Genomic DNA, 23923 nt, shown 5'->3' on the forward strand with positions numbered 1-23923 from the left:
CCTCTTTAGAGTAAACATGCTTGGAGGCACTGTACAGTGGAGTGCTTCACAATTACACACAGTGGGTTTCCTGAGAGACCGACTGCTTGTTTTCCACTCAAATCGCTACCTAAATCGCAGGGTTTCTTGCTCTTACTGTAAATTGGCCGAGGAGAGAAATCCACAACTTCATTTAAATTACGGCTTTCGATTTTTGGTGACACACACACACAACCATGCAGAACCTAACGCACCCAAAGCACCAATTAACCATCCCATTTGTTTGCAAAAACGTCCTCTCCCAGGAATTGCGCTTGATTTGTTGCGCTTTGTTGTTCATTCACAACAGTGCATTGTGGGCATTCCAGCCATAAGATGAAAGAGACTTTTTTTTTTACACGAGTATGGGGGAACTGAGCCCTTTATTGTGGCCCCCGCCGCTTCGACCGATCCCATCGCCGCTCTCTCTCTTTGCCGACGGTTTTGTGATCTTTATTTAGCCTCTTTTTGTTTTTACGTCCATCCTTCTTAGTATTTTCTACGGACTGTTATCCCAGAGACATTATTGTCTGGGGGGAAATTGAAAATGTTGCCCGGGACATAAAGAACTTCAACACAATCTCTTTCTCTCTCCGACTTCACTTCATTGGCTCTCATGCGAGTCATTATTTTCCGGAGTTGCAGATTTGTTGCAGTTGTGTAACGTTCATCGGTGTTCCCTGAAGAGGTTGCACTCTAAGAAAATGAAGGCAATTTGTATCATCCCCCCCAGTTCGGCACCTTCTGTCATGCCAGCTGTCTGCGCTGTGTCACGGGCTATGCAGAGCGCCGGGAACTGATGCATGCAAATGACTGCAAAAAGGGCTTACACACACATCCTGTACATTCTCAAGTAAAAGCTCTTCAAACAATGCCTTGGCGTGCTGGGTCCCCAATAAAGGTCGCGTAAAAAGACATACGTGGGGGGGGGGGGGGGGGGGTGAAAGCTTGCACATAATTAAATGGAGTACAGATATCGCAGTTTTTTTATGTGAAACACGTGAGCAGGAGGTTAGGAGATTTATTGACGGCAAGCTCAGAAACAGGACCGACGAGAAAAGCTTTGATTTAATTCACACACATGCACATTATCCTGCATTTATCAATAACAGGTTGACAAAAGAGGAGCGGTTGAGTTTGTGTTAAGAGCAGAAATAGCTCATTCAAATGGTCGCGGATCAGAAAACAAATATGATGCAATGTAGAGCAAGGAAAATAGAGGTAAAGGCATGTCTCTAATGCTAGCTTGTCTCAAATAAAGCCTCTTTTAAATCTATTCATGGCATAAATTACACGTATAAAGAAGAACATGACCTTTTTAAATGACTTCTCATTTGTGGCGCTACAATGGATTCTTGCTGGAATTTCTGTAAAGAAAATTCATCTTACTTTCTTTTTATTTTGGGGGGGGATTTTTTTAATTTCTTTTTTTTAATGACAAAAAAAAAAGGAACGGGGCATCCGTTGGTGCTCTCTCCCAAGTACTGAGAGATTAATTGGCATTTAAAAGGCAAAGCCTCGGCTTAGCTCTCATGCTCTGCCTACAAATGCGAGGCTTTGTCGACCTGATGCAGCCGAGCTCTGAGAGGCTTTTTGCTGTTGGACTGGAGGTGTTCGTCGTAGGGATACTTTATGTCTTTCAATTTTAGATGACTACATGTGCATTGGGCATCTAAGGGCTTTTCCTTAGCTGGTATGGTTTTGTAAGTGTGTGTGTGTGTGTGGGGCTCAAGAAAAAGAGGGGCATCCGACTGTGGAGAGAAAGAATGATCATCTCGATTTCCCTGTTCCCCGTGCTCAGCAAGTCGGCCCATCAGCGGAGTGAGGAAGTACACTGGGTGCGGGAGGGGGGGGTGGCTGGGTTCGTGGGATGTGGGTGAGGGGCAGGGGGACGACTAGGATGGAGAAGATGATCCGAATGAAAAAGAGCAGAGTGGATGGCCCGAACGGCCGGGTATCCGCTTGAGTTGTGCGATATATACGTGACAATAACGGGGAGCGCATGGACTCATCAGGCGAGGACAGATCACCATTACGGCCTTATTCATCAGCATAATTAGGGAGAGAAAGAGATGTGGGACAAGTGGCTAGCAGCACTGATGAAAGCTCATCAGCGGGCTCCCTATCGAGCTATGGCCGCTGATTGGTGCTGGGGCCATCATTGCCTGGAAACTACTCCAAACTAGGGCCTCTTCGCTCTGCTGAACGACAGTAAAATGAACTTAATTGGCTTTGCAAAGACAACCTGGCACAGGGATCATTTTTACTTCCTTAACAATCTGCGACCTGATTGGCCTGTTCTCTGTTTCGGGGGCGTGTGATGCACAATGCAAATAAATACTTCCAAGGAATCTCATGCCACATTGCCTCTCCGACCCTGGAGCTTTTGAAAAACACTCCTGCCCAAATTGGTGGCCTTTGTTACTTCTTTTCTTTTATAGCTCTACAGAGTCATTCAAGTGCCACAGGAGTATTATTAGAGCACTCTGACTCTCTCTTTGCACTCCTCACTCTTTGGTGCTTCTTATGTCAGTGATGTCGAAAGAAAGCCCGACCGATTTAAAGTCACAGCTCAGTGCGAAACGTGAAATATGAACGGAAACACAAGGGGTGTGAAGAGGTCACTTTCTCACTCTGTTCCCCTTCATAATCAGGTTTTCTCAAGCGGTACGTCGTTCATTTCAGACCAATTTTTCTGCCCTTTAATTGGTTAATTTATCAACCGTAATGGCAACACACAAGCTATAATTGGCAAACCCTCAGAATTACTGGGGCTGGAGATATATTTGGTGATATTTATTGATTTGAATGGTAAAAACATAGAGTCAAATCAGGTTCTGGGAAAATACAGTCAGTTTGTACTGACTGTACCGTCCATCTGCTCGTTTAACGATATTGAAAACAGGTGAGTAACTTGCAGATTCCAAGTAATTGGCCTCTGTCAAGTAGCTGCAGGAAGGGGAGAATGGTCACGATGTACAGTCGAGTTGAATTGCTCATGTGTTCATTATACCTTTAGATGTCAAGGGTACCAGTATGTTAACACTTATATGGCATATCTACTTTGTATTCAACATTTATTTGGTATTGTGTGGTCTTTGCATGCTTGGCATTGTTTAACTAACCCCTCTTCTTACTTACGCAAATGGTACGTTCCCGTTTAGACGTGGCTGGAAAGGTTAACATGTGACTTGCTGTTTGTTATGAGGAGAAGATAGCAGCCTGATGTGAGTATCTGGGTTTCATTTCGCAGTTTGGTTTTAAATGGTTGACATTGATTCTTTTTTTTGGCAATAAAGCCTTGTTGCATCATTACAACAACCCTTTTGATGTTTCACAGCGCCAAATAACATGCAGCACCCTTTAGGCGGGGTGTTGCAGCAAGTCGTAATTGATGACGTGGAGGAAAGACACAAAGTCATTCATAAATATATTCAGTTTGATATGATAAACATCTCCAATCATCTCCTCCTCCGCTGATCACCTCGTATCTCGCTGCGCAGCGTCAAACCTAATCTCTGATTTGACATGACACTTTAACTTTGGCTCGGTGAGATCTTCTTTTTTTTTCACTCTCTCCATCACAGCGAGACACTTTGTGTCACTGCCAAGAGAGATGGAGCAAATCGCTCCACCAGAAACAGTCTTGAACCCAACATGACCTGAGCATATGGTGGAGCCCTCAGCGGCCGCATGCCACGCACAAACCGCCGTCGCTGGGAACCGTGTCGCCGGCTGAACTGACTATCAAAAGGGAAGATGAGGGCTTTCTTTTTGTGTGATATCAACCCGCTTTACATGCTGTCGAGTTCATTAAAGCATAGTTAGCATCAATAGTGCAGGAATTGAAAGAAGCAATGAGGAGCTAGGCACTGTGATGAGATCTGTGGTAAGTTTCCAACAAGTCCCTCCGTCAGTTCTTCTCTTTGGTGAACATGGGTTAAAGTAGAAAATGTAGAATTACTTGAAGCACATACGTTATCTTTGGCATTATAAGGGCGAAAATCTGATGCGGTTCATGCATCTGATCTGCCTCTTGGACGCCTGCTTCTAGAAGTTTTTCCGGTATCGTCCAACTGGTAAGAGGCCCTGAGGAACGCCTCAGAATCCCCCCTAGGAAAAAAAAAATTCTTGTTACTGTACTGCTATGTTCGCCCTTAAATATTGTTGGGTCTGCACCCACAGCAGATGCTGTTGAAGTCCACATAAAGTCTGCACAAGGGCCCTTCTAAACTACACCATGAAGCTCACTGGAGGCGAGCGAGGCGAGTGAATAGATCACTTCCTGTTAAGATAGAGGGATAGATAGACAGTTACTCTATTAATCCCACAAGGGGACGTTTTTTTCGCTGCAGCAGCATTTATGGTGCAGATGAAGCAATACAAATAACCGAGTAAAGAATATTAAGAAAAGCAAGGCTGATCAGAAGCCTTGTCTTTAGAGCTGCGACTCGAAATAGCGTTCATGAACAAATGACTCGCACACGTCCTTCGCCTCACAGAGCAGCGCCAGTAAAAGTCTATTTATGTAAAAGATTTGGAAGTTATTACTTTGATTAAATTGTATTTAATTGTTTTAACCTTAGCAATAACCTCTCTCTCCCTCATGTTCTCCTCATATCTCTGTCCCCTCCCTCCCTCCCCCTACTGCCCTCTCTACTTCTCACCCCTCCACCTCCTCTCTCCCACCGTTGCTCTGATGCAGGACAACGGCTTTTATGACTACCTCGTAACTCACAGCCGTGTGGAGGGGATTGGGCGGAGGGCGGTGTAGGGGCGGGGGGATGTACGTTCGGCTGTAGATCTCCCGACCTGATGGAAAGATCGAAGCGTGGAGGTGGAGGTACAGAGGGGAGGGGGTGGGCGGCGGCGCAGGACTGTCGCCGCGTTAATGAACGACCACCCGATACTGGCTCGTCATCCCGCTGGAAGACTTAGTGGCCCTTGCCCGGATGGACAGCAGAGGTGGCAATTTGTCTCTCAGCGAGCAGACGGGATCTGGACACAAGCACTTAAAAGAGCATTTGGGACAGTGCTGGGCGGGTTGTACAGAAAGATGGCTCCCCATAAAATAGCAAAATGGATTTTCTCTGTCATATCTTCAAATGTAGAAATTATTACTTCAAAAAAGTTCGGGAAAAATGTCTGCCGTCTCATTTTTGTCGCTCTCAAAAGTTTTGTCTCAAAAAGAAATTTGCGTTCTTCCAGTCAGGTGTAGGAAGAGTTCATCGCTCTTATCCATCATCAAAGTCAACTATTCAGAAGATACTGTCAACAGCCATGACAAAAATCTATTCCACCATGTTTGAACAAACCCCTTCTGTAGAAACCCTCAGAATACAGAGAGGAATGAAACTGGAAGGTTTGGTGTATGTAAGAGCTACTGGAGGGAAGATTTCTGGGTCAGAGTCTGAGAACAAACTAATTTAACAAATAAATACCTAAATGTGTATTTTGGATGTTTTCTTTCCACTAGTCTGAAAGAAGACATGTTGCATGGTATGGAAGTGAAACAGCCCAAACTGTCAAAATGAACCAGTGCATGAAAAAAACCAGTTTCGTCTGCAGAGTCTCGCCAGGAAACACACATATGGTCACATCTCCTGCAGATCATAACATGCTTGTTCAGTAAATTGCTCTTTATACTGTCAGAAATCTGTCCAGTCCAGGATGTCGCTTGCGTAACGCTTATTTCTTTAGTATTTCAAAATGACATCGAAGCATGCTGACAGTGCGGTCCACGTTATTTGACTAAAGCACGGCCCTGTCTCTTTTTTTTTTCCCTCCCGCCCTCCATGAATGTAAAACACCCCCTGATAAATCGTCCATTGTGACGGGAACATGATTACATGAAGCCGCGCGGCTGTAGGCCATTCAGCAGGCAGACGGAGCGCCGTGTCACCTCTAAGAGGGCTTTGAATAAATGTCCCCGTCTCTACCAAGGCCCACTTCTTTAATCAGGGTGTCGGATGGTAATGATTAGCTTCCCGCGTGCGCTTCTCTGCCGCGCAATCGTCCGCATTACTCACACGCTGTTAATAATCTGCCTGCGGAGATAATATCCTTCTTTACCGTCGCCTAATCCAGACCCGATTTAAACCACATTGTTACTTTTTTTTTTTTTTTAGGAAATTTAATCTATTGTGACAAGTACTTTCATGGAATCTTGCACTACTTCACATTCAAGGAGAAGGGGATGCAAGGTGATTGTGTCTAAATCCCTCATCTAGGTTAAATAATACAGCTGGTGTCCCAGAAAGAGCCTGATGGGGGCTGTTGTTTCCCTTCTGCCACGGGTCACGGCTTGGGAGGGGGGGGGATTACTGCAGCATCATTTCATTCCGTGTCCAAATCCTGGATTAGTAACAGGGAGAGGGATTATAATTACCTATCGTACTCCACGCGCAGGCATCTGTTAAGGGCACTGGTCCTTGAATAGAAACATATTTTTGCTATTAAAGCCAAATGCAGGATGAGAATCCTGCCTTTGTCTTTGGTGTGTCGGCTCTCGGTTTGATAAAGCGATGGGGAGTAGGTCAAGAGATCTTCTCCGAGTCCAATTGAGGATGCGGGCCTGTTGTGAGCCAAGAGAGAGAGAGAGACAGAGCCCTTGAAGATAACAATGCAACAATAAGAAATTGAACATGTTCCAAAATGCTTCTTTTTTTTTTTTGTTCTTTACTCTGCGTCCAGAAATCAATGAGACGCACGAGAGAAACTTCACAGCAGACTTCATTTAAGAAACGCTTATTTCATCCTCAATGAGGATGTATGTGAAGCCGTGTATCCGCTCCAGTGTACTACTTCATTTTTAATTAACACAACAAGTGACATTCAAACTCATTAACTATCGAGCTCAATTAAATTCTTATAATACCCAATTTATAATGAAGAGTTTACACCGGCGTACAGTTGGAGCTCTTTTGGTAAGCGAGTCTGTTTTGTTGATATAGTGAGATCCGTGTCTCTTTTTATTTAATTATTTTTGTTGTGCAGTAGTTCTTCATGGAACATCATTGTCTGTGGACACGGCATTGAATTACCGTGTTGCATTTGTCAATAACATTTATCTTCATGCTCAGATGGACTTCAGGGAACACTTAATGCGGGGCAGTACTTTGAGACAAAGGAGCGATGGGAGTTAACCTTGAAGTATTGATTTTCTGCCATCTTGTACATGTGCTATATATCCTCTCCATATATCTCTTTTCTTTCTCCCTGTGCAGAGATACTGAATGGGGGTGTTTATGTTGACCAGAACAAATTCCTGTGCCATGCGGACACCATCCATTGGCGTGACATTATCAAGAACTCCCAGGCTGAGCTGCTGGTGGTACCATCCAACAACAGCAACCTCGGATGTGAGTACCGCGCGCGCGTGTGTGTGTGTGTGGGAAGACCAGTGGAACCAGTAACTTTGGATGAAAAATCAAGCTCTACTTTTTTTCTTTTTTTTTTTTACGGCTTCTTCTAACGGCAGGCCGCATGCCAGCATGCTGTGGGAGCACACGCCCCACCAGCAGCAGTCGTGCCCCTTCTCTTTTTATTCATTCCGTTTGCCTGGCGGCTATTTGGAAGCGGAATCACATAGTGTTAGATCAGCGTGTGAACCTTTCCATTGTAGTGGTGTGGTAGCAGCGCTGCAGCGAGGCCCATGGAGCTGCTGTCTGCTGTGCTCTTTTTAAATCTCAGTGAATCTGACAGCTGGTTTGAAGCTGCCCACTTCTCCATTTTGCGCCCCCGCACCCGCACCCACACCCTCTTCGTGGTCCCCCAGCTCCCCCTGCTTTGGACATAACAGGCGTCGCTATCCGGCGGACATTCTGTGTCAGAAGAAGCTGACCGACTCTCTCAAACTTTTTTTTTTTTCTGCACATTTGCAAGTTTCTTCGTGCCCTCTGCATCAAAACGTGTCGGGGTGATAAGGGACAGCCGAGGCGAGACAATGGGGGAATGTTGAGTTTCTTTGATGAGAAGGCGCAACGCCCTTTGTTTGCTTACAGACAGAATGTGCGTAGTGTTGACTCCCGACATCAGCAAAGGGGGTGAGGCATCGTGCGAAGCTGGTTTCTAAAATGAAGGGTTTTAAAAAGACAGTTTTAAGAACAATATGTGTAAAAGAAATGCCATTTTGTTGACGAAATGGCTGTGATGGAGGAGGAGGAGGATGGGAAAAACAGCAGAGAACAGAGGAGGTGGGCCAAAAAAAATGACAAGAGAGCGCGTGGGAGTTGAGGTTGCCAAATTGGGGGCCTTTGCCAGCGTCGTAGTTAGTATTTAACATTAACAACCCCACAGTGGGAGTGGTTGATGGGGCCGGGTGACAATCTGCTGTACCCATTCCACTCACTCTGTAATTAACCCGTAGTCAATTAAGTGTTGATGATGGGCCACTGGCAGACGAGGGCTGTTAATGCTCTGTCAGGTCCCACTTTGCCTGTGCCAGCGCTTGATGGAAGGGAGTAGAAGCCTGTCTTTCAAGCCTCTGTTTTCCACAGGCCACAAGTCGCCACAACGGCTCTGGGTCTATTGTCGAATGAGCGTAGGAGATTCAACAGATCTGTCAGCAGGCGGGGAAGTTTTAAGGGTGTGCGTGACTACACTTTTAGGCGTTTATTATGTGAGGGGGCTGTGTTTCCATGTGCGTTTGTGTCAAAACTGCATCTTAAGTTTGCTGAGGAGTTGTCTGAAGCGCAGTTCGTGTGTGTGTGTGTGTTTGTGTGTGTGTTCTGCAGGCAGACGCTGTCATCGCTCATGTAACGGACGATGCTGGGGCCATCAAGAAGACCAATGTCAAACTTGTGAGTATGCACGCACACACGGACAGTTACCCCGGAGAGACATCAAAAACAAATCTAAAAAAATGCGCTTTTTCTTCCGGACTGGAGTTCTGCACAGACAGAGGCTGATATCAATCATCTCATTCTAAGAATAACACGTCAATGAGTGAGTTTTAGAGATATTATTAGATGTTTACTTTAGACAGAGCCAGGATGACTGTTCCCCCGAAAATTGTCTCTTTGTTATTTCTTCAAATTGAAATCTAGGGTTATGAAATTCTGCTAGTTTTAAGGGTGATTTTGGTCTAAAAGCTCAATAGAATGGGATGAAAAAGATTTTAAAAAACAGCCCAAACATATGACATCTGAGTCGACACAGATTAAAGCAGATTATAGATTATTTTAAAGCAGAATGACAGTGTCCTCAATTTTCTCCCACCATTTAGTAAATACAGTGAGATGCACTGGCTTAAATTCAATAAATCAACTCATAAATGTGGAAAGCAAATGAATTTTCTTTAATGTTACGGCTTGTTATGCAGCAGCGGTGAGCGGAGTTCTCGGTGAACGTAACAAAAAAAGTGAACAATAGACAAAAGAGGAAGGAGCTGAGGGGGAAGAAAATGTTGGTCCTCTGTTTAATTGCAGTTCTATACTCGTGTCGTCAGAACCTCGAGAGGAACTGGCCTGTTTTTCTCAGAATAACACAGACTAATGGACTACAGGGCCTTGTTGTTTTTTCCTCACTGCTGCATCATTATGTTCCCAACACAGTAGAGAGTGAGCACAGCAGTTTTAAATGCCTCGGCTTCGAGCTCCTGCTGACTCGCTGGCTGGTGTATCTCGTGCTCTACCGATGTGTGTGGGAGGCTGTTCTTTAGCACAATCATTGGAGCTACTTTGATGCAATAGGTGCGAGTCACATCCAAGTGTTTTGTACTCGACTGATAATACAGCTTCCTTTCAAACTGTTTTGCTAAACAAATGCAGGAAAAGGAGTTGATATTTCCCTGGATACCACAAGTTGGCATAGTAGCAGGTTTTCAGGGAATTATCAGCACAGTTGGAAGGTGCCTTTGGCCAGAAAACACTCGTTGTATAAACACAGATATGATGAGTCGGTGGGGTCCATGAACTTTATTTTTTAAAACTGTATTCATCCAGGGAAAACCAATTGAGTTCACTCCAGCAGCGTCCTCGCTTCCACTGCGTACCTGGGAGCTGTCGGTTGTCAGCTGCCGGCCACAAGGCTGAAGCTGGAGTGGGTTGGGGGATAAAAGGCTCGTTCAGGGGGGCACCTCCAGAGCAGCTGTTGAAAGGGAGTCCGTCTGGGCATCCATGTGGTCACAACCCCACTTGTCTGACCTTTAGCTTGTGAAGGCCCTCGTTTGTTTCTGCCTGCATTCCACATGTTTGCGTGCAGCTGTAGCACGGGAGGAAGGTCGAGGGGGGGTGGGTGGTATTGTCCCTTTTTGTGTGAGTGAGAATGTGCGTGTCGCACCTTTTTTTTTTAAATTTCTGTCTTCTCACTTCCCGGGCAGTGACAAAGACGGTGTGTGCAGAGCAGTGTGACGGTCGATGCTTCGGGCCTTACGTCAGCGACTGCTGCCATCGCGAGTGTGCCGGCGGCTGCTCGGGCCCCAAGGACACGGACTGCTTCGTACGTCACCAACACACACACACACACACACACACACACTGCTGCCCTGTTTATAACTCCTTTTCTTTCCTGACTTTCGTTCTCTCATTTCTGCCCCAAACACCAAAAAGCACTAACCTCGTCCCCTTCGTCATCCCTCCGCGTCTTTTTGCGCAACATCTGTTTGTCATCCTCACCCGCCTGAAAATGATCCACTTTGTTTACCGGCTGATGAATTGTTTGTCATTTTACAGCAGCTGTAAAAGTCTTCCACGGCGGGCGCTCTTCAAACGAACAAATTGGTGATTCAGTGTTTCAATTAGTGGCTCCTTTTATCACCTCAAGTTCTTCCTATTTCGCAAACTCGTGCACGCCGCGCGGGCGCCCGCTGACAGAGACGATATTGTAGTTGTAATTCACAGCAAGGCTCATCCAATTCAATTACCGCCGTTTCAGCCTGTGGCCGCAGACGGCAAAACACTTAGGAGGTTTATGGGAAAACATTTCACCATTTACATCATGGCCGTGGATCAATGGCTCCAATTTCTCTCCCATTTGGCGTTGGAAGAGACGAGGGACGGCTGCGCGATCCGCATGTCGCAAACCGGCGTAAAAATAAAATGCTGCCGTAATACTCTTTCACTCCCGGTGACTTATGTGAGGAAATCACAACCCTTCCCCTCGCCTTACCTCGCCACGTTTCCCGCCATGCATCCCCCCCCCTGTGGGAAGTCTGACCAGCATCCTCTGCCTTTCTGCTAACTGTGGTCGTGTGCTCCCTGCAGGCCTGCACCAATTTCAACGACAGCGGAGCATGTGTGACCCAGTGCCCTCAGCCGTTTGTGTACAACCCCACATCTTTTCAGTTGGAGCACAACCCCAAAGCCAAGTACACCTACGGAGCCTTTTGCGTCAAGAAATGCCCACGTAAGTCTGCTTCAAGTCATAAAGCACATCCATGCTGCAAGCAGATACACCACTACACTGCAAGAACACAGAGGCTCATTATGATGCTCATAATTAGGTTTTATAGACTGTGTGCTGATGTCCATTGAAGAGGCATTTAGCCTCTTATCTATCCTGAAATAAGATCCCAGACAATTACTGCAAGTCACGATAAATGACTCAAACATAAATAAATTGCGCATCTCAATCAACTAGTTGCTCCGCCATCTGTTTCAGCTTTTGGCAGCTGAAAAGAAAGCAAATTGTCGTTCTTCCTCTCCCAGATATGGAGTCGGAGTGCTGCAGTAATTCAGCGAGCATTCATTTAAAAGTCAAGCTACGTCAACAGATTGTGCAAGTCTGATCATCAAATGAGCATACACCAGTCGCATTTTTCCACAGCCGCTGCCTAGTACTAATTTGATTCATTACTTTTCCTGAGCAATGTAGCCCCTACACCATTAGTTTTGCTCATTATTCAAACGTGATTAAAATACAATCAATTTCTCGCCATAAGAGGGGTTTAGAGGAGTCTAAAGGCTACACTTTTATGTCCACGACATGATACCACTTAGCATCACAGCACCTCGACTATGCAACAACGGAAGTCCACTAACGCTCTCTCTGTCTGTCGCTGTCAGATAATTTCGTGGTGGACCACAGCTCCTGTGTCAGAGCGTGTCCGAGCAACAAGATGGAAGTGGAGGAGAACCGCATCAAAATGTGCATCCCCTGTACCGACATCTGTCCTAAAGGTACACCACGGGATGCCAGGTCAAAGATCTCCACTCCTTAGTTTGCCCTACGCAGCACAGCAAAGTTGATCTGCAAAGGTTTCATTTTCCACTTTGAGTGACTCTTGACTGTCATCATTGGTCCAATTGTGATAAAACTAAGAAGTGCCTACATCACTCGTAACTGGTGGCTGTTGCCTTGTCGTTTGTCTTCGTGCAGAGACACGCTGACAACAGACAGATGTTTCGGTGCATAATGTGGAAGTTTTACTCGGGTTGATATTTCATTCTCCTGCTTCCCCCACTTCCTGGCCTACAGCACTGCGTTTACTGGATGCACTAGAGCTTATGCGGTTAAACCAGTTTAATCTAATAGCTTTATGTGATGATACTGGATCAACAGAGGCCCCAGGAATTACTTAAAACGCTTTATAGGAAATGTAATTCATATTTACGGGAGCCAGCTTATTTTTTTATATATATTTATTACAATATATATATATATATATATAATATTCTTCTAAGTTGTTGATTTCAAGCATATACAGTTATGACTTAATACAACATATTCTTTATTTGTTAGCCATGTATTGATGCATTATTTCAAGGCATGAACGGCATTTAGCCCCCTTCTTATATTACGGCCGTGACTATGAACTGTAATACTCATTTCACATTGGAGGATGACAGAAAATGGCATAAATGAAGGTCACATGCTCGCCGTGTTTAATTAACATGAAATGGTCCCGTAAGGAGAAACTGCCGTTACCTGCTCGGTAATTACAACTCATTTTGCGCGAGTGTGAGCTAAATGCCTAAAACGCCTAATGTGAAATTAAACAGCATTACTTCAGTTCAATACGGAGGATTAGCCCCTTCGTCATATTGGTCCCACAAACTGATGTGCCCTTTCTCTTTGGAGGGAAGACAGTGGCGGCTTTCCTCCAGGCTCCACGTATGGAGCCTCCATTGATTGGCTAATCTCTTGATTACATCGTCACGCAGCAGGGCGGAGGTTAATGAGGGATAGCCCAAGGAACTGGGGGAAATGATAACAAATTAACATTTCAGATATGGAATTGGCTGGTATAAATCACTATCAAAAACTGGTTACACCACTTAATGCAAGCCTTATTCATCATCCCCTCCGCCTCTGTCAGAAATACTTGGCTCACACCAAGACCGCAAGTGTAATTAATGCAGATGTAATGAATTCATTATAGGGAGGGATTGACTGTGGATTGGCCCGTGCTTTCATCAAAAGAATTTCAATGCATGGAGAGGGGCCGTGGCCTTGCCAATGCACCAAAGCAGGGGTATATTGTCATAAAAGGGAATCAACGTGACAAATAGCTAATAGGGGTTTCTCAAAATGAGGTCTCTCCGCTGTACAAGGGCACTTTGGGTATACACCACAGTAGGTGATTCATACCTAAGGCAGCTTAGTCATTTGAACGTGTGGTTGTGTGTGTTTGTCCCGTCAGTGTGCGATGGCATTGGGACGGGCAGCCTGCAGACGGCTCAAACTGTGGACGCCAGCAATATTGAGAAGTTTGTCAACTGCACCAAAATCAACGGCAACCTCATCTTCCTCATTACGGGCATTAAAGGGTAAGTGGCAGCTTGAAAAGTCTCACAGACACACACACTTACTTTAATACTAGTTTTAGTCAATGCAAGCTGTCATCAGATTATACAGAACATTTCATATTTGGAAAGCATTTGTGATGAAGATAGTATTCACTTCTCTGCGTGTCTCTGTGTTCTTCTTCAGGGACATGTACCATGGCATTGGACCTCTGGACCCTGAACGCCTCAACGTGTTCCGCACTGTGAAAGAGATCACAGGTGAGACTGCCTCACCGGAGTCACCTTGGAAAAATTAAAAAAACAAAACAATATCATCACGTTGTGTGTGTGTGTGTGCATGTGTGTATGTGTGTGTGTGTGTGTGTGTGTAGGTGTGACGTCGTCTCCGAGGCAGTAAAAGAAAGCCTTAAGGAGAAAGTGTAAAGCAGATTTTTGTCAGTGAACTCTTAAAGGTGCTCTGGTGGATATTATGTGTGTGTCTAATAGTTGTACATGCTTACAGTAATGTGCTGCTGTGTGTGTGTGTGTGTGTGCGCATGCTTGAGTGTGTATTTATTCATTAACTATTAGAGGCCTTCAGGGATGAGCAATACCTCGTATACAAAATCTTTTTGTCATATTAAACTGCGACTTGCAGTTGAGCCAAACAGCTAATGGAGTGAAACTGCATTTTCATAATGAAAACCCAAGCAATAAGAAAGAGCAATGGCCTCTCTATCCCGGCCATTTCCTGCTCCGTCTCGTTAATGTCATTTCCACAGATCCTGATTTGATGTAATCTGTCATTAAAGGCAAGTGCAAGTGGACAGATTGTGCAGAGTATTAAATCCATTCTTTTAATTAGCATATATTGTTCTCTTCAAGCACTTTTCTCTTCTTTTTTTTTTTTTTTTGGGACAAAGACTGGGTTCTTGCTTGAACTTCACAGAGGCGGTGCAACTCCACGATGAATGAATGAAGACAACAAAAAGGATTATTTTTATTTCCTATGTTCCTTCAGCAAACTTGTTCCCTTTTCCTCAGAAAAGATGGACTTGAGGATGACTTGAAATAACTAATTGCCGCATGTTCTTCTCTGTAGGTTTCTTCAACATCCAGTCTTGGCCCGAGAACATGACAGATCTTAGTGTTTTTTCGAGCCTGGCAACCATTGGAGGTAGATCTCTTTACAGGTACGTCCTAATGTCTCTGCCGGTTCTAGCATCCTAAAGCTGGACTGCACCGACAAGGATTCATTTCATCTAAGATTAGTTCTTTGTATGTTTAACTGTTTAAAGTTTTGGTGCAACATGATTAAAAGATAAACCATGATTTAATTGGGTTTAAAAATGACTCCTTGTTGGTGCAACTCAGCAGTGTTACAGCATTACATTCATACATAAATAGGATTCAAGATGAAAATTGTAGGCTGACCTCTCGGGCCTTCTTCTATGACGTCACCGTCTACATCTTTGACTTAATACGCAGCTTGCCTGCTCATGTTCCTCGCTGTCTCTTCCTCGCTGGTTCCTCTGTGTTTGGACGGCTATATACCGTTGGGGTTAATGAGCTGCCGGCCCATGTTGTTCTGCACAGAGAGGCTCTTTGAAGCGCCGCCGTCGCTTCGCAGCTTTGATTCGCCCTGTTTTGATAACGGGCTCTGTGTTCGCTTACAAGTGGCGGATCCGAGGGACGGTGCAGACGGAGTCACGAGGAGATCCCTCCTTGTAAACGCCAGTGATGAACCTGTAGCTCAGCCATGTTTAATTTCGAGCCGGAGACGCATCCTTCAGCCTCTTCCGCCTCTCTTTCTTTGTGCTGTATTTCTTTTTTTCTTTGTCGTTCCCCTGTGAAGCTTTTCTCTACTTCTCCCATCATCTCTCTTTGTCTGCTTCCTTCTCCTCTTGTTCATTTTTTGACGTTCTCTTTGCTTTCCCCCCCTCTCTACCTCCACCTCTACGTCCTCCTGCTTTCTCAATAATCTCTTTAAACCTCTTTGTCTCGTCTCCTGCAGTGGAAGTGGTATTTCGCTGTTGATCCTGAAGCAGCGCTGGATCTCCTCGCTTCAGTTCCAGGCGCTGGACGAGATCAGCGCGGGAAACGTCTACATCTTCAACAACAGCCGCCTGTGCTTCTACAACACCGTCAACTGGACGTCGCTCTTCAGGACCACGAGCCAGAAAGTCCTCATCCGCAACAACCGGGATCCGAAGGAATGCAGTGAGTAGTCCGTCTGCAAAAATCTGCACACTCGGTAATATTGCGGCATCTTAAGATGTTTGGGTAAGTTGCTACCAGCCATGTTATCAGAAAACGATTGGTAGGAGAAAGTTATTAGTAACCAAGCACCTGTAAGTTCTCCTCTTCTCTCAGTATTTTGCTGACAGCCCTCTAATTATTTACGAACTTAGATTCGCCACATACCTCCGCAAATCCAACCTCCAACCTTGCACGCAGACACTGTTTCCAAGGCGACTGTGTCGCTCCTTGGCCGATGAAAGCCCTTATTCAGCTCCCTGTGAGGAAAGTGTTTAAACGGGTCCTGCACAGAGGTGGATTAGGCCCACTGCCTCCACGGGGATGTGGACACCTGATGGAATGATGAATGGTCCACATTTGGCTTCAGCTGAACATGGTGGAAACAGTAAGGAGGGAGGTCTAATAATAGGAGGAACATATCAGCGTGGTTTTGTAATTACTTGCGTATGGTGTCATTATCTCGAAATAATAACCCTTTTGTCTTCTCTGGTGGCCCAGTTGCACTTTGGCAACGTGTTTGTTGTGTCAGTGAAGCTCACTGTTAGAAAAGGACAGAGATAACTGGAAAACATGGAAGCTGCCAGGCTGCGGTTGATATCATTAGCCAGCTAATGAGTGCGGTGTGTGTGTGTGTGTGTGTGTGTGTGTGTGCGTTGGAGATCGATCAATGGGGCCTTACACAGGCCTCTTCATTAGGCGCAACCCCCTGTCTACCATTGACTGCTCGGCTGTTGACAAAAGAGGCGACACTCCCGGGGACGCGGGTGTCACTCACCGGATGGAGGACACGGCGAGTCCGATGAAACGGCATCGATTGTTGTGGTTCGACCGGGAAAAAAAAGGGCTTAGGGTCCTGATTGGGGCGCTCTTTAATGGCCGAGGCGTGGGGAATACCAATGCTCCCTCGCACAGCTGTGCAGCCCTCGGCTACACACAATTGTGCATGCATGTGCAGATGTACGCAGCTCTCACTTGTCTCCTCGGTATGAATACAGAATAGACACACACACACACACACACATATTGGAACAAGTGAGCACAAACACTCGCATCCAGTCCCTAAATTAAATTGCTCATAATAAACCGTTATTAGATACATTTCACTTTGCTCCCGCTTATATTATTGGTCGATCGAGAGCAATATACACTGTATCATGTTCCCAGTATGCTTGAATTACATTATGTGTGTGTGTGTGTGTGTGTGTGTGTATCGTTTTCTAATTTGTTTCTTTACGTCCTTTCTCTCCACAGCTCAGCAGCAAATGGTGTGTGATCAGATGTGCTCAGACGACGGATGCTGGGGCCCGGGGCCCGACCAGTGTCTTTCCTGCCGATATTTCAGACGAGGCCGCGCCTGTGTCGAGTCCTGCAGCCTTTTTGAAGAGTGAGTAGTCAAATCGCAAACGCATATATTTTATGTAATGTTTGTCCAGCAATAAGTTTGAGCTGATCCGACTCAAAGCATTTTCCCTGCATGTCAGATCGTGGTGGTTTCCAGGAGGCTGCATTCATTCTCGTTGCACACAGCCATACATGACGAGCAGAGGAAGTAAAATCAATTCAAACAGCTTTGATGCATGAGAATGAAGTCGAAGCGTTCTCAAGAGCTCTGGAGGAGGAGAGTCTAATTGCAGATTGGCATGAATGTAATGAGATGAACCAATCAGGGATTTGTCTCTGTGAACAGTTAAAGGAACATTTGGCTGCGTGTAACATCCATAGTCCAAAACCAATTTGAATATATTGTTGAGGTAACATATTTTATCACAAATTGCCCATTTGGGCTGACGGACAAGGGTGTTTACAGCGCTGAGCTAAATAACTGACATTTGCGACAAAGGCCCTTTGATTGTCCTCACAATCAACTGATGTTCTGTTTTCAGCGTGAATAATTGCATTCGGGTCGTTGCTTGATGCCGCCAAGAGGAGAAACACGTTTTTTTGTAGATGTATCCCATTGCTTTGTGCTGCTCTTGAATGAACGAGGAGATGGTGTGAATCACAACACTTCCATCCAAAGTAAGACTGCACCGGCAGCGTCTGCCACGAGATAAATATGACTTTCTCGCAAGCAGCGATGTCAAGCTTCTGTTCTCCCCAGGCGGAAGAGGAGAGAGTCCACGGGAGTGTGAGAGGGGAGGGCGCGCGAGAGCGAGCAACCCTCGGTCGTGTTGACTTGTTGCCGGCCCTTTTTTCACCGGGCACCGTTTGTGGGAGGGTGGCTTTTGAAGTTGCCGGGAAAAAAACAGCTCACAGCGAAGACTTTGAAGAAGACTGGCGAGGATGAGGCGCGTGGCAGGGAGCTGCTGAAGCACACTTGTTTGCTCAACTGTAAATACAGTCAGCCGCTGTGATGCATCGTGCGTTCAACAGGCTCACTTCTTGCTTTGCGCCACTGGCCTGAATTGTGGAATCGAAAAGTCCGTAACCTAAAGGTTTGCCTGGTGTAAGAGCTCACCACCTGCAAAGCATATGTGTCTTTGGCAGATGAAGGGTAACTTTCTTGAGATGAAAACTTTGGATAGCCTGTATTTCTTTGCCCCTGGTGAATATATCTTCGAGAGTGCTCATTATGTCTATCAGAAAGAGAGGACGACAGGATCAATGTTTAATGCAATAACTGTCACCAGTGATAAAATGGTAAACTCTATTAGTGGCGGCTGCTGCGTGTGTAAATGTAACATCGCTCTCTAGTACAGACAGAGAATGACTGTTTCAGCGCCGTCCTTTTTCATAAGACCGTTGTGGTTGCGTGCCAGTTTGGAAGTTGTAGTAAGGTGTCATCTGCATAGAGTGTACGGTTTCATATCGCTGCTTGCTTCAGCGGTCTAATTAATGATTGGTTCCCATATCATGCGCTTAGTTACCGTATATGGGGTTCTTCTGTGCGTCTCTTAGATTGACTTTGCATTTGCTCTGAATCTATTGTATTGGACTGTATATCTCTACCGATTTGAGTGTTTGTAAGCTCATTAAATATGTTGCCAAGTTGGTGATTTTAAACTTTTAAGATTCCACAGCTCACCCTCATTATATGTCTCCATTCTTAATGAGGAAAGGCACTAATTCCCTTTAGTTCATACATCTGTTGAATAAAACAAAGGTGGAGTGCGAGAGGGGAAAAAGAAAACGGCTGAGAGGGTGTCCACCGGTGTAGGAGAGGAGGGAGGAAGCGGATTAGGAAGGCGTTGAAAGTGTTTAATTAAAAAGGTTGCTCTGGTGGGTTGGCCATGCTCTGGTTTGCAGGAGGCTTGGAGGTCTGAATAGTAGCCACAGTCCTGCTTAAATCCCTGCTAAAACAGGGCTAATCCCTCATCAGGCCATCCCCTGACGTGGGCCTCGGCGCACACTTCCAGCCGTGAAGGGGGCCAATCGGGAGGAACGGCTTCAACGGAATGGAAATGACCCTGGAGAGCACCACTGCCGAGGTCTTTGTCTCTCGCCCGTTCTCCTCAATGTGTTTTTTTTTTTTTTTTCACTCAACCAACAAAAGAGAGATCTCTCCACTGCCCGGGCCCTTTTCGAAAGGATTCCCCTAGACAGAGCTTCCAGTAGAGAAATGTAATTTATTTTGGAACCAGGGAAAGAAAGACGAGGGACAAATGTAAATAGAGAGCAACGGGAGTTTCCTTTGAGTCCACCAGAACATTATTAATAAAAAGACTATGTGATACTGGGTGTTTGGATGTTTGAGACAAACTGCTGTGAACATGACCAACCATTCGGACCGTTAGAATAATGCTCTCGCATTAAGGCTCAGCAAAAAGGGAAATCTAGTTTTTATCGTCGAGTGTTGGATTTGACTCTTTTCTTTTTTGTAGCTTTTCGGACGACCAAGTCTAAAAGGTTTTCATCTAATATTCAGCACATGAAGCTGCATAAAACACTCATACCCTCAATATCTCAGTGCAAGATCACATAACAACAGCTCACAGGGAGGAATCTGTTGAATCTTTATTCCACCCTCGCAGCATCCGATGCAAAGACAAACACAATGCACACAGAGAGCCACTCTCATTATCTCACCACTGTGAGAAAGAGGCTTGTTTGTAACTGGGCGAATCCTCCTCTGAGGGTGTCCATCCTCCGCATCGGCCGATCGATCCCTCTGATGTGAAAAGTGGTTTTGATCGGCAGCGGTTGTTATTGACAGCGGCCATCCTCTTGCTCGCCTGCACTTCAAAAAAAAACGAAGATAATGCGCTGACTCTGACACAAACAAAGGGAGAAATGTATGGATCGGGTGCATGCACACACAAACGCACACATATAGGGGCTGCATATATGGCCTGGGGCGCTGTGCAGCTCCCGTCAGTGTAATTGCAGTGTAAAACCCAATATTGAGCTCTTTTGTTTGCCTCTATTCCTCCAGATGTTTAAGCGGGAAAACAAAACCATCACGAACTACGTGCACTGCTCTACTTGGCTAAATAAACAGTCGGGTAGAGCCCCTACCGGTTGCTGCAATGATTAGAGAATGAAAAGCAAATATCTCTGACTTATATTTTCCCTCTTTTCTCTGTGCTCGCCTGCCTCAAGCTTTGCTTCTCCTCATCTGCACGCACTCTCTCTGTACCTCCCCTTCGCCTTATCCAAAACCAGCTTCCGTCCATGCCCTCTCCCCTTCCACTCTTCTCGCTCCCTCCCGCCAGCTCTCCTCTCACTTTCCCCTCCCTCCACGCATCCCCCTTGTGTTTGCCCATGATTTTTTTTTAAAAAGCTGTTCATTATTCATGGGCCTTCTCTGTCAGCATATTGACCATACTAAGCCTTTAACTTGATCAAATAGTCTTAGGCACCGAGCTGCCCTGTGTGCCCCTCTGCCAGAGGGCACTCCAGCAGTCACTGCAATTAGGAATCGCGGAGATGGGCACGAGTAAATGAAGCTTTTAACCTTGCTTTTCTTCATGCTGCACGCAGGTTTAATATCAAAAGACAGCTATATGTACAGCTTCAAAATCCTCCCTCAGCAGCCTCGTAATCAATATTTCAATGTGGATATGCTCTCACATCTATAATACATGCACCTCTTTCTCCATTTCCTTATCTCAATCAGGGAAATGCGTGAGTTTTCCAATGGATCTGTGTGCCTGGAGTGTGATAGCCAGTGTGAGAAGATGGATGGGAACGCCATGACATGCCTTGGCCAGGTAAGACACCCCTGAATCCTCTTCAGACACCCTCACACTCGACTCCCTTAATGATACTTTCTTAAAACCACTCCTCATTTTTCTGTTCAAAGATAGTCCCCTATCTTGTGCGTGCTTAAGTGGATTTCCAACTTGTTTTTGTGGGAGTCTATCTGTTTTGCGCATGGGATCTCAGAAGGTATAAGTGCTGTGTTTGCAAAGGTGAGTGCTAGGTTAATGGGAGGAATGATGAACTACTGTGGCTACTTTCGGAGGCATGCTTTTTTGGCAAGCACACATACATACACTCAAAACAGCAAAAATGAGATTAGTTGCTGACCTTCCCGTAAAGTCACTTTTAGAGTCTCGGATGCGATCGCACCAAGCCTCCAAAAATGTTAGAAATTCCCGTTAAAATGTTAGAAGAGATGCATCAAAAAAAAAAAAAAAAAAAAAAAAGCATTGACATGTTCTCATATTAGGGTAAACTCGGGCACATGTCGTTCATTTTCAACCTGGTGCCACAAATACTGATGAGTGCACCACATTTTTATTAAACCGCTTCAGCAAATAGTCCCAAATAAATATTGATTCACTCCAGTTTGAGTAACATTTCCTGAAAATTAAGACGTAACTTATCTTTTACCCTTTAGGGGTCGTGAGCCAGAAAGTTATTCACCACACATAACATTACATTTGTAGTGCTACATTCCAGAAAGTTGTATCGAAATGCGCCGCATGACTTACTTTGGGGAATTTAGCATTGTGTGAGTAACCTTTTATGACTGTCCCGAGAGAGAGAGAGAGAGAGAGATGAAGAGGGAGGGAGACTCCTCAAGGATGCACAGAGAGGCGGCTGACTTTGAGATGCTGGTCACAGCTGAGTAGTAAATAACACCGGAGTCAATCATCCACAGGCGCTCTCACACACAAATACACATGCACACGGCAGACACAGACATACTCCGATGCATTCAGACATCTGTATGCACACACACACACACACACACACACAGACATGCAAAGTGAGAATAATGTTTATTGATGGCGTGTGTCTCCATGTGTCAAACTGTGAGAGGCTGTCCATCAGGTCACTGTGGTCGTCATTAGCAACAGTGCGCGGCGCGAGAAACTCCCAGCGCCCAGAATACAACAGTGCGTCTTGACAACAACTCTTGCACACACACACACACACACACACACACACACACACACACATGCGCGCGCGTACACGATTGTAAGTTCACACACTGCTATCGCACTTCAGTCAACACAGGCGACGCTTCAAACCCGCGCGTAAACACACACCGAGCACAGTCAGTGTTTCTCTTCTTTCGCACACACACACACACACACGCGCCACTATCCATCTTACTTATTCATGATCCCGCTGCAGCTGAGCTCGTGCTCAGTCACCACTTGTCATCTCCATCGCATTCGATGCGCCGCGCGCTTTGACACGACCTGATTCCTGATGCGTTTTGCCAATTTGAACAGGGCTGCAGCGGAATACACTGCTGGCAATTGTGCTCAACACATTATAAATCCCTGAATGCTATTCATGCGGGTCCTGCCGGCCACATTAGCCGTGGTAGGAAGTGAGCAAATTGACCTGATTCGCCAGGTTTGAGTTTGATTCTGCTCAATTCTATTCTCTCCTCTCATGTATTTTTCTATACCTCCATTATTCCTTCTTGCTTTTTCCCTTAACTTTATTTCCTTCACCTCCTTGCCCATTATTTTTAAACATTTCTCTCTCTCTGTTGATTCCCCCTCTTTCCATCTTACTAATCCCTTTACTGCGCCCTCTTATTTCTTTATTCCTCCCTTGTACACCACCTCCTCCAAAACCCCCATCCTCTCATCTCCCTCCTCCTTGTTCTGCTCTCCTTTCAGGGCCCGGACCAATGTGTAAAATGCCTCCACTTCAAAGATGGACCCAACTGTGTGGAGAAATGCCCCGATGGGTTGCAGGGGGCCAACAGTTTCATCTTCAAGTACGCCAAGGCCAACAACGAGTGTCACCCCTGCCATGCCAACTGCACCCAGGGGTAAGCCAGGGAGGAAACATGAAGATGTCCGTGTATAAAAATTGTTATAAGTGTTTGCTCCCCTTTAGACTTTCCGCAGCGTCCTCTGGCTTAGAAGCTTTTATGCCGTTAAAAGCATCGTGAAGACATACTGCTTTGGACATGGGGGCGCCTTCCCTCTCAAGGAGAGAGAGAGAGAGAGAAAAGGGGAGCGGTGGAGAAGATGACTTAATCTTGCAGCCGCTAGATTCCCCGACCTGTAGCTGGCTTCTGGTGGCTCTGCGATCAGAGGTAGAATGCATTGACCCTTAAGGCCATGTGGAGTATATTGCAGGTGAACTATAAATGAAGGGATGGGGGCAGAGAGACAGTAGCTAGAGGGGAGGGGGAGGGGGGGGGGGGGGGGGGGGGGGGTGTAGAGCATGAAAATGTAAGATAGGGAAGACCGCGAACGAAGGTTGCAAGTGAGGAAGTAGGTGGGTGAGGTGCCTGAGGTTCTATAGAAAACAACATGCTGGCTGGAACAAAGAGCATCCCAACAGAGTGAGTCACAAATCAAAACATCTGCTGGAGGTAACGTTCACCCCAAGAGCTCCAAATGGGCATACATTCATAGAGACATGAGTCTCCAGTCTGCAGCATGATACTGTGTGCACTGGAGATCCAGCAGGTCCAGATTTACCTAATTATAGAATGTTTTTGTAGCTACGGGACAGTCCTCTCGGTGTGGCGCAGCAAACAAAGAAATTCTGCTCATACCAGAACAATGAAAAGAAAGCTTGCTCTACTTGCTGTCAAAAACAAAGAGGTTTCATACCTT

The 23923-nt window shown here is 45.6% G+C and overlaps 1 protein-coding gene across 1 annotated transcript in view; it reads left to right on the forward strand.

Annotated features, from left to right (window-relative positions):
• The first annotated feature begins 5450 nt into the window (after positions 1–5450).
• Positions 5451–23923, forward strand: part of LOC142952936 (receptor tyrosine-protein kinase erbB-4-like) — a 54053-nt gene continuing 35580 nt past the window's right edge. Inside the window, exons 1-12 of the mRNA XM_076094970.1 lie at positions 5451–7383; positions 8758–8819; positions 10340–10458; positions 11223–11364; positions 12024–12137; positions 13601–13727; positions 13891–13964; positions 14788–14878; positions 15706–15905; positions 17196–17328; positions 21001–21094; positions 22970–23124. Of these exons, the coding sequence (XP_075951085.1) occupies positions 7196–7383; positions 8758–8819; positions 10340–10458; positions 11223–11364; positions 12024–12137; positions 13601–13727; positions 13891–13964; positions 14788–14878; positions 15706–15905; positions 17196–17328; positions 21001–21094; positions 22970–23124 (1499 nt within the window). The 5' untranslated portion in view covers positions 5451–7195. The remainder of the gene's footprint in view (positions 7384–8757; positions 8820–10339; positions 10459–11222; positions 11365–12023; positions 12138–13600; positions 13728–13890; positions 13965–14787; positions 14879–15705; positions 15906–17195; positions 17329–21000; positions 21095–22969; positions 23125–23923) is intronic.

The sequence above is a fragment of the Anarhichas minor genome, unplaced genomic scaffold, assembly GCF_050575085.1.
Source record: "Anarhichas minor isolate MPS153535 unplaced genomic scaffold, ASM5057508v1 ptg000018l, whole genome shotgun sequence".
In the NCBI taxonomy this organism is placed as follows: Eukaryota; Metazoa; Chordata; class Actinopteri; order Perciformes; family Anarhichadidae; genus Anarhichas; species Anarhichas minor.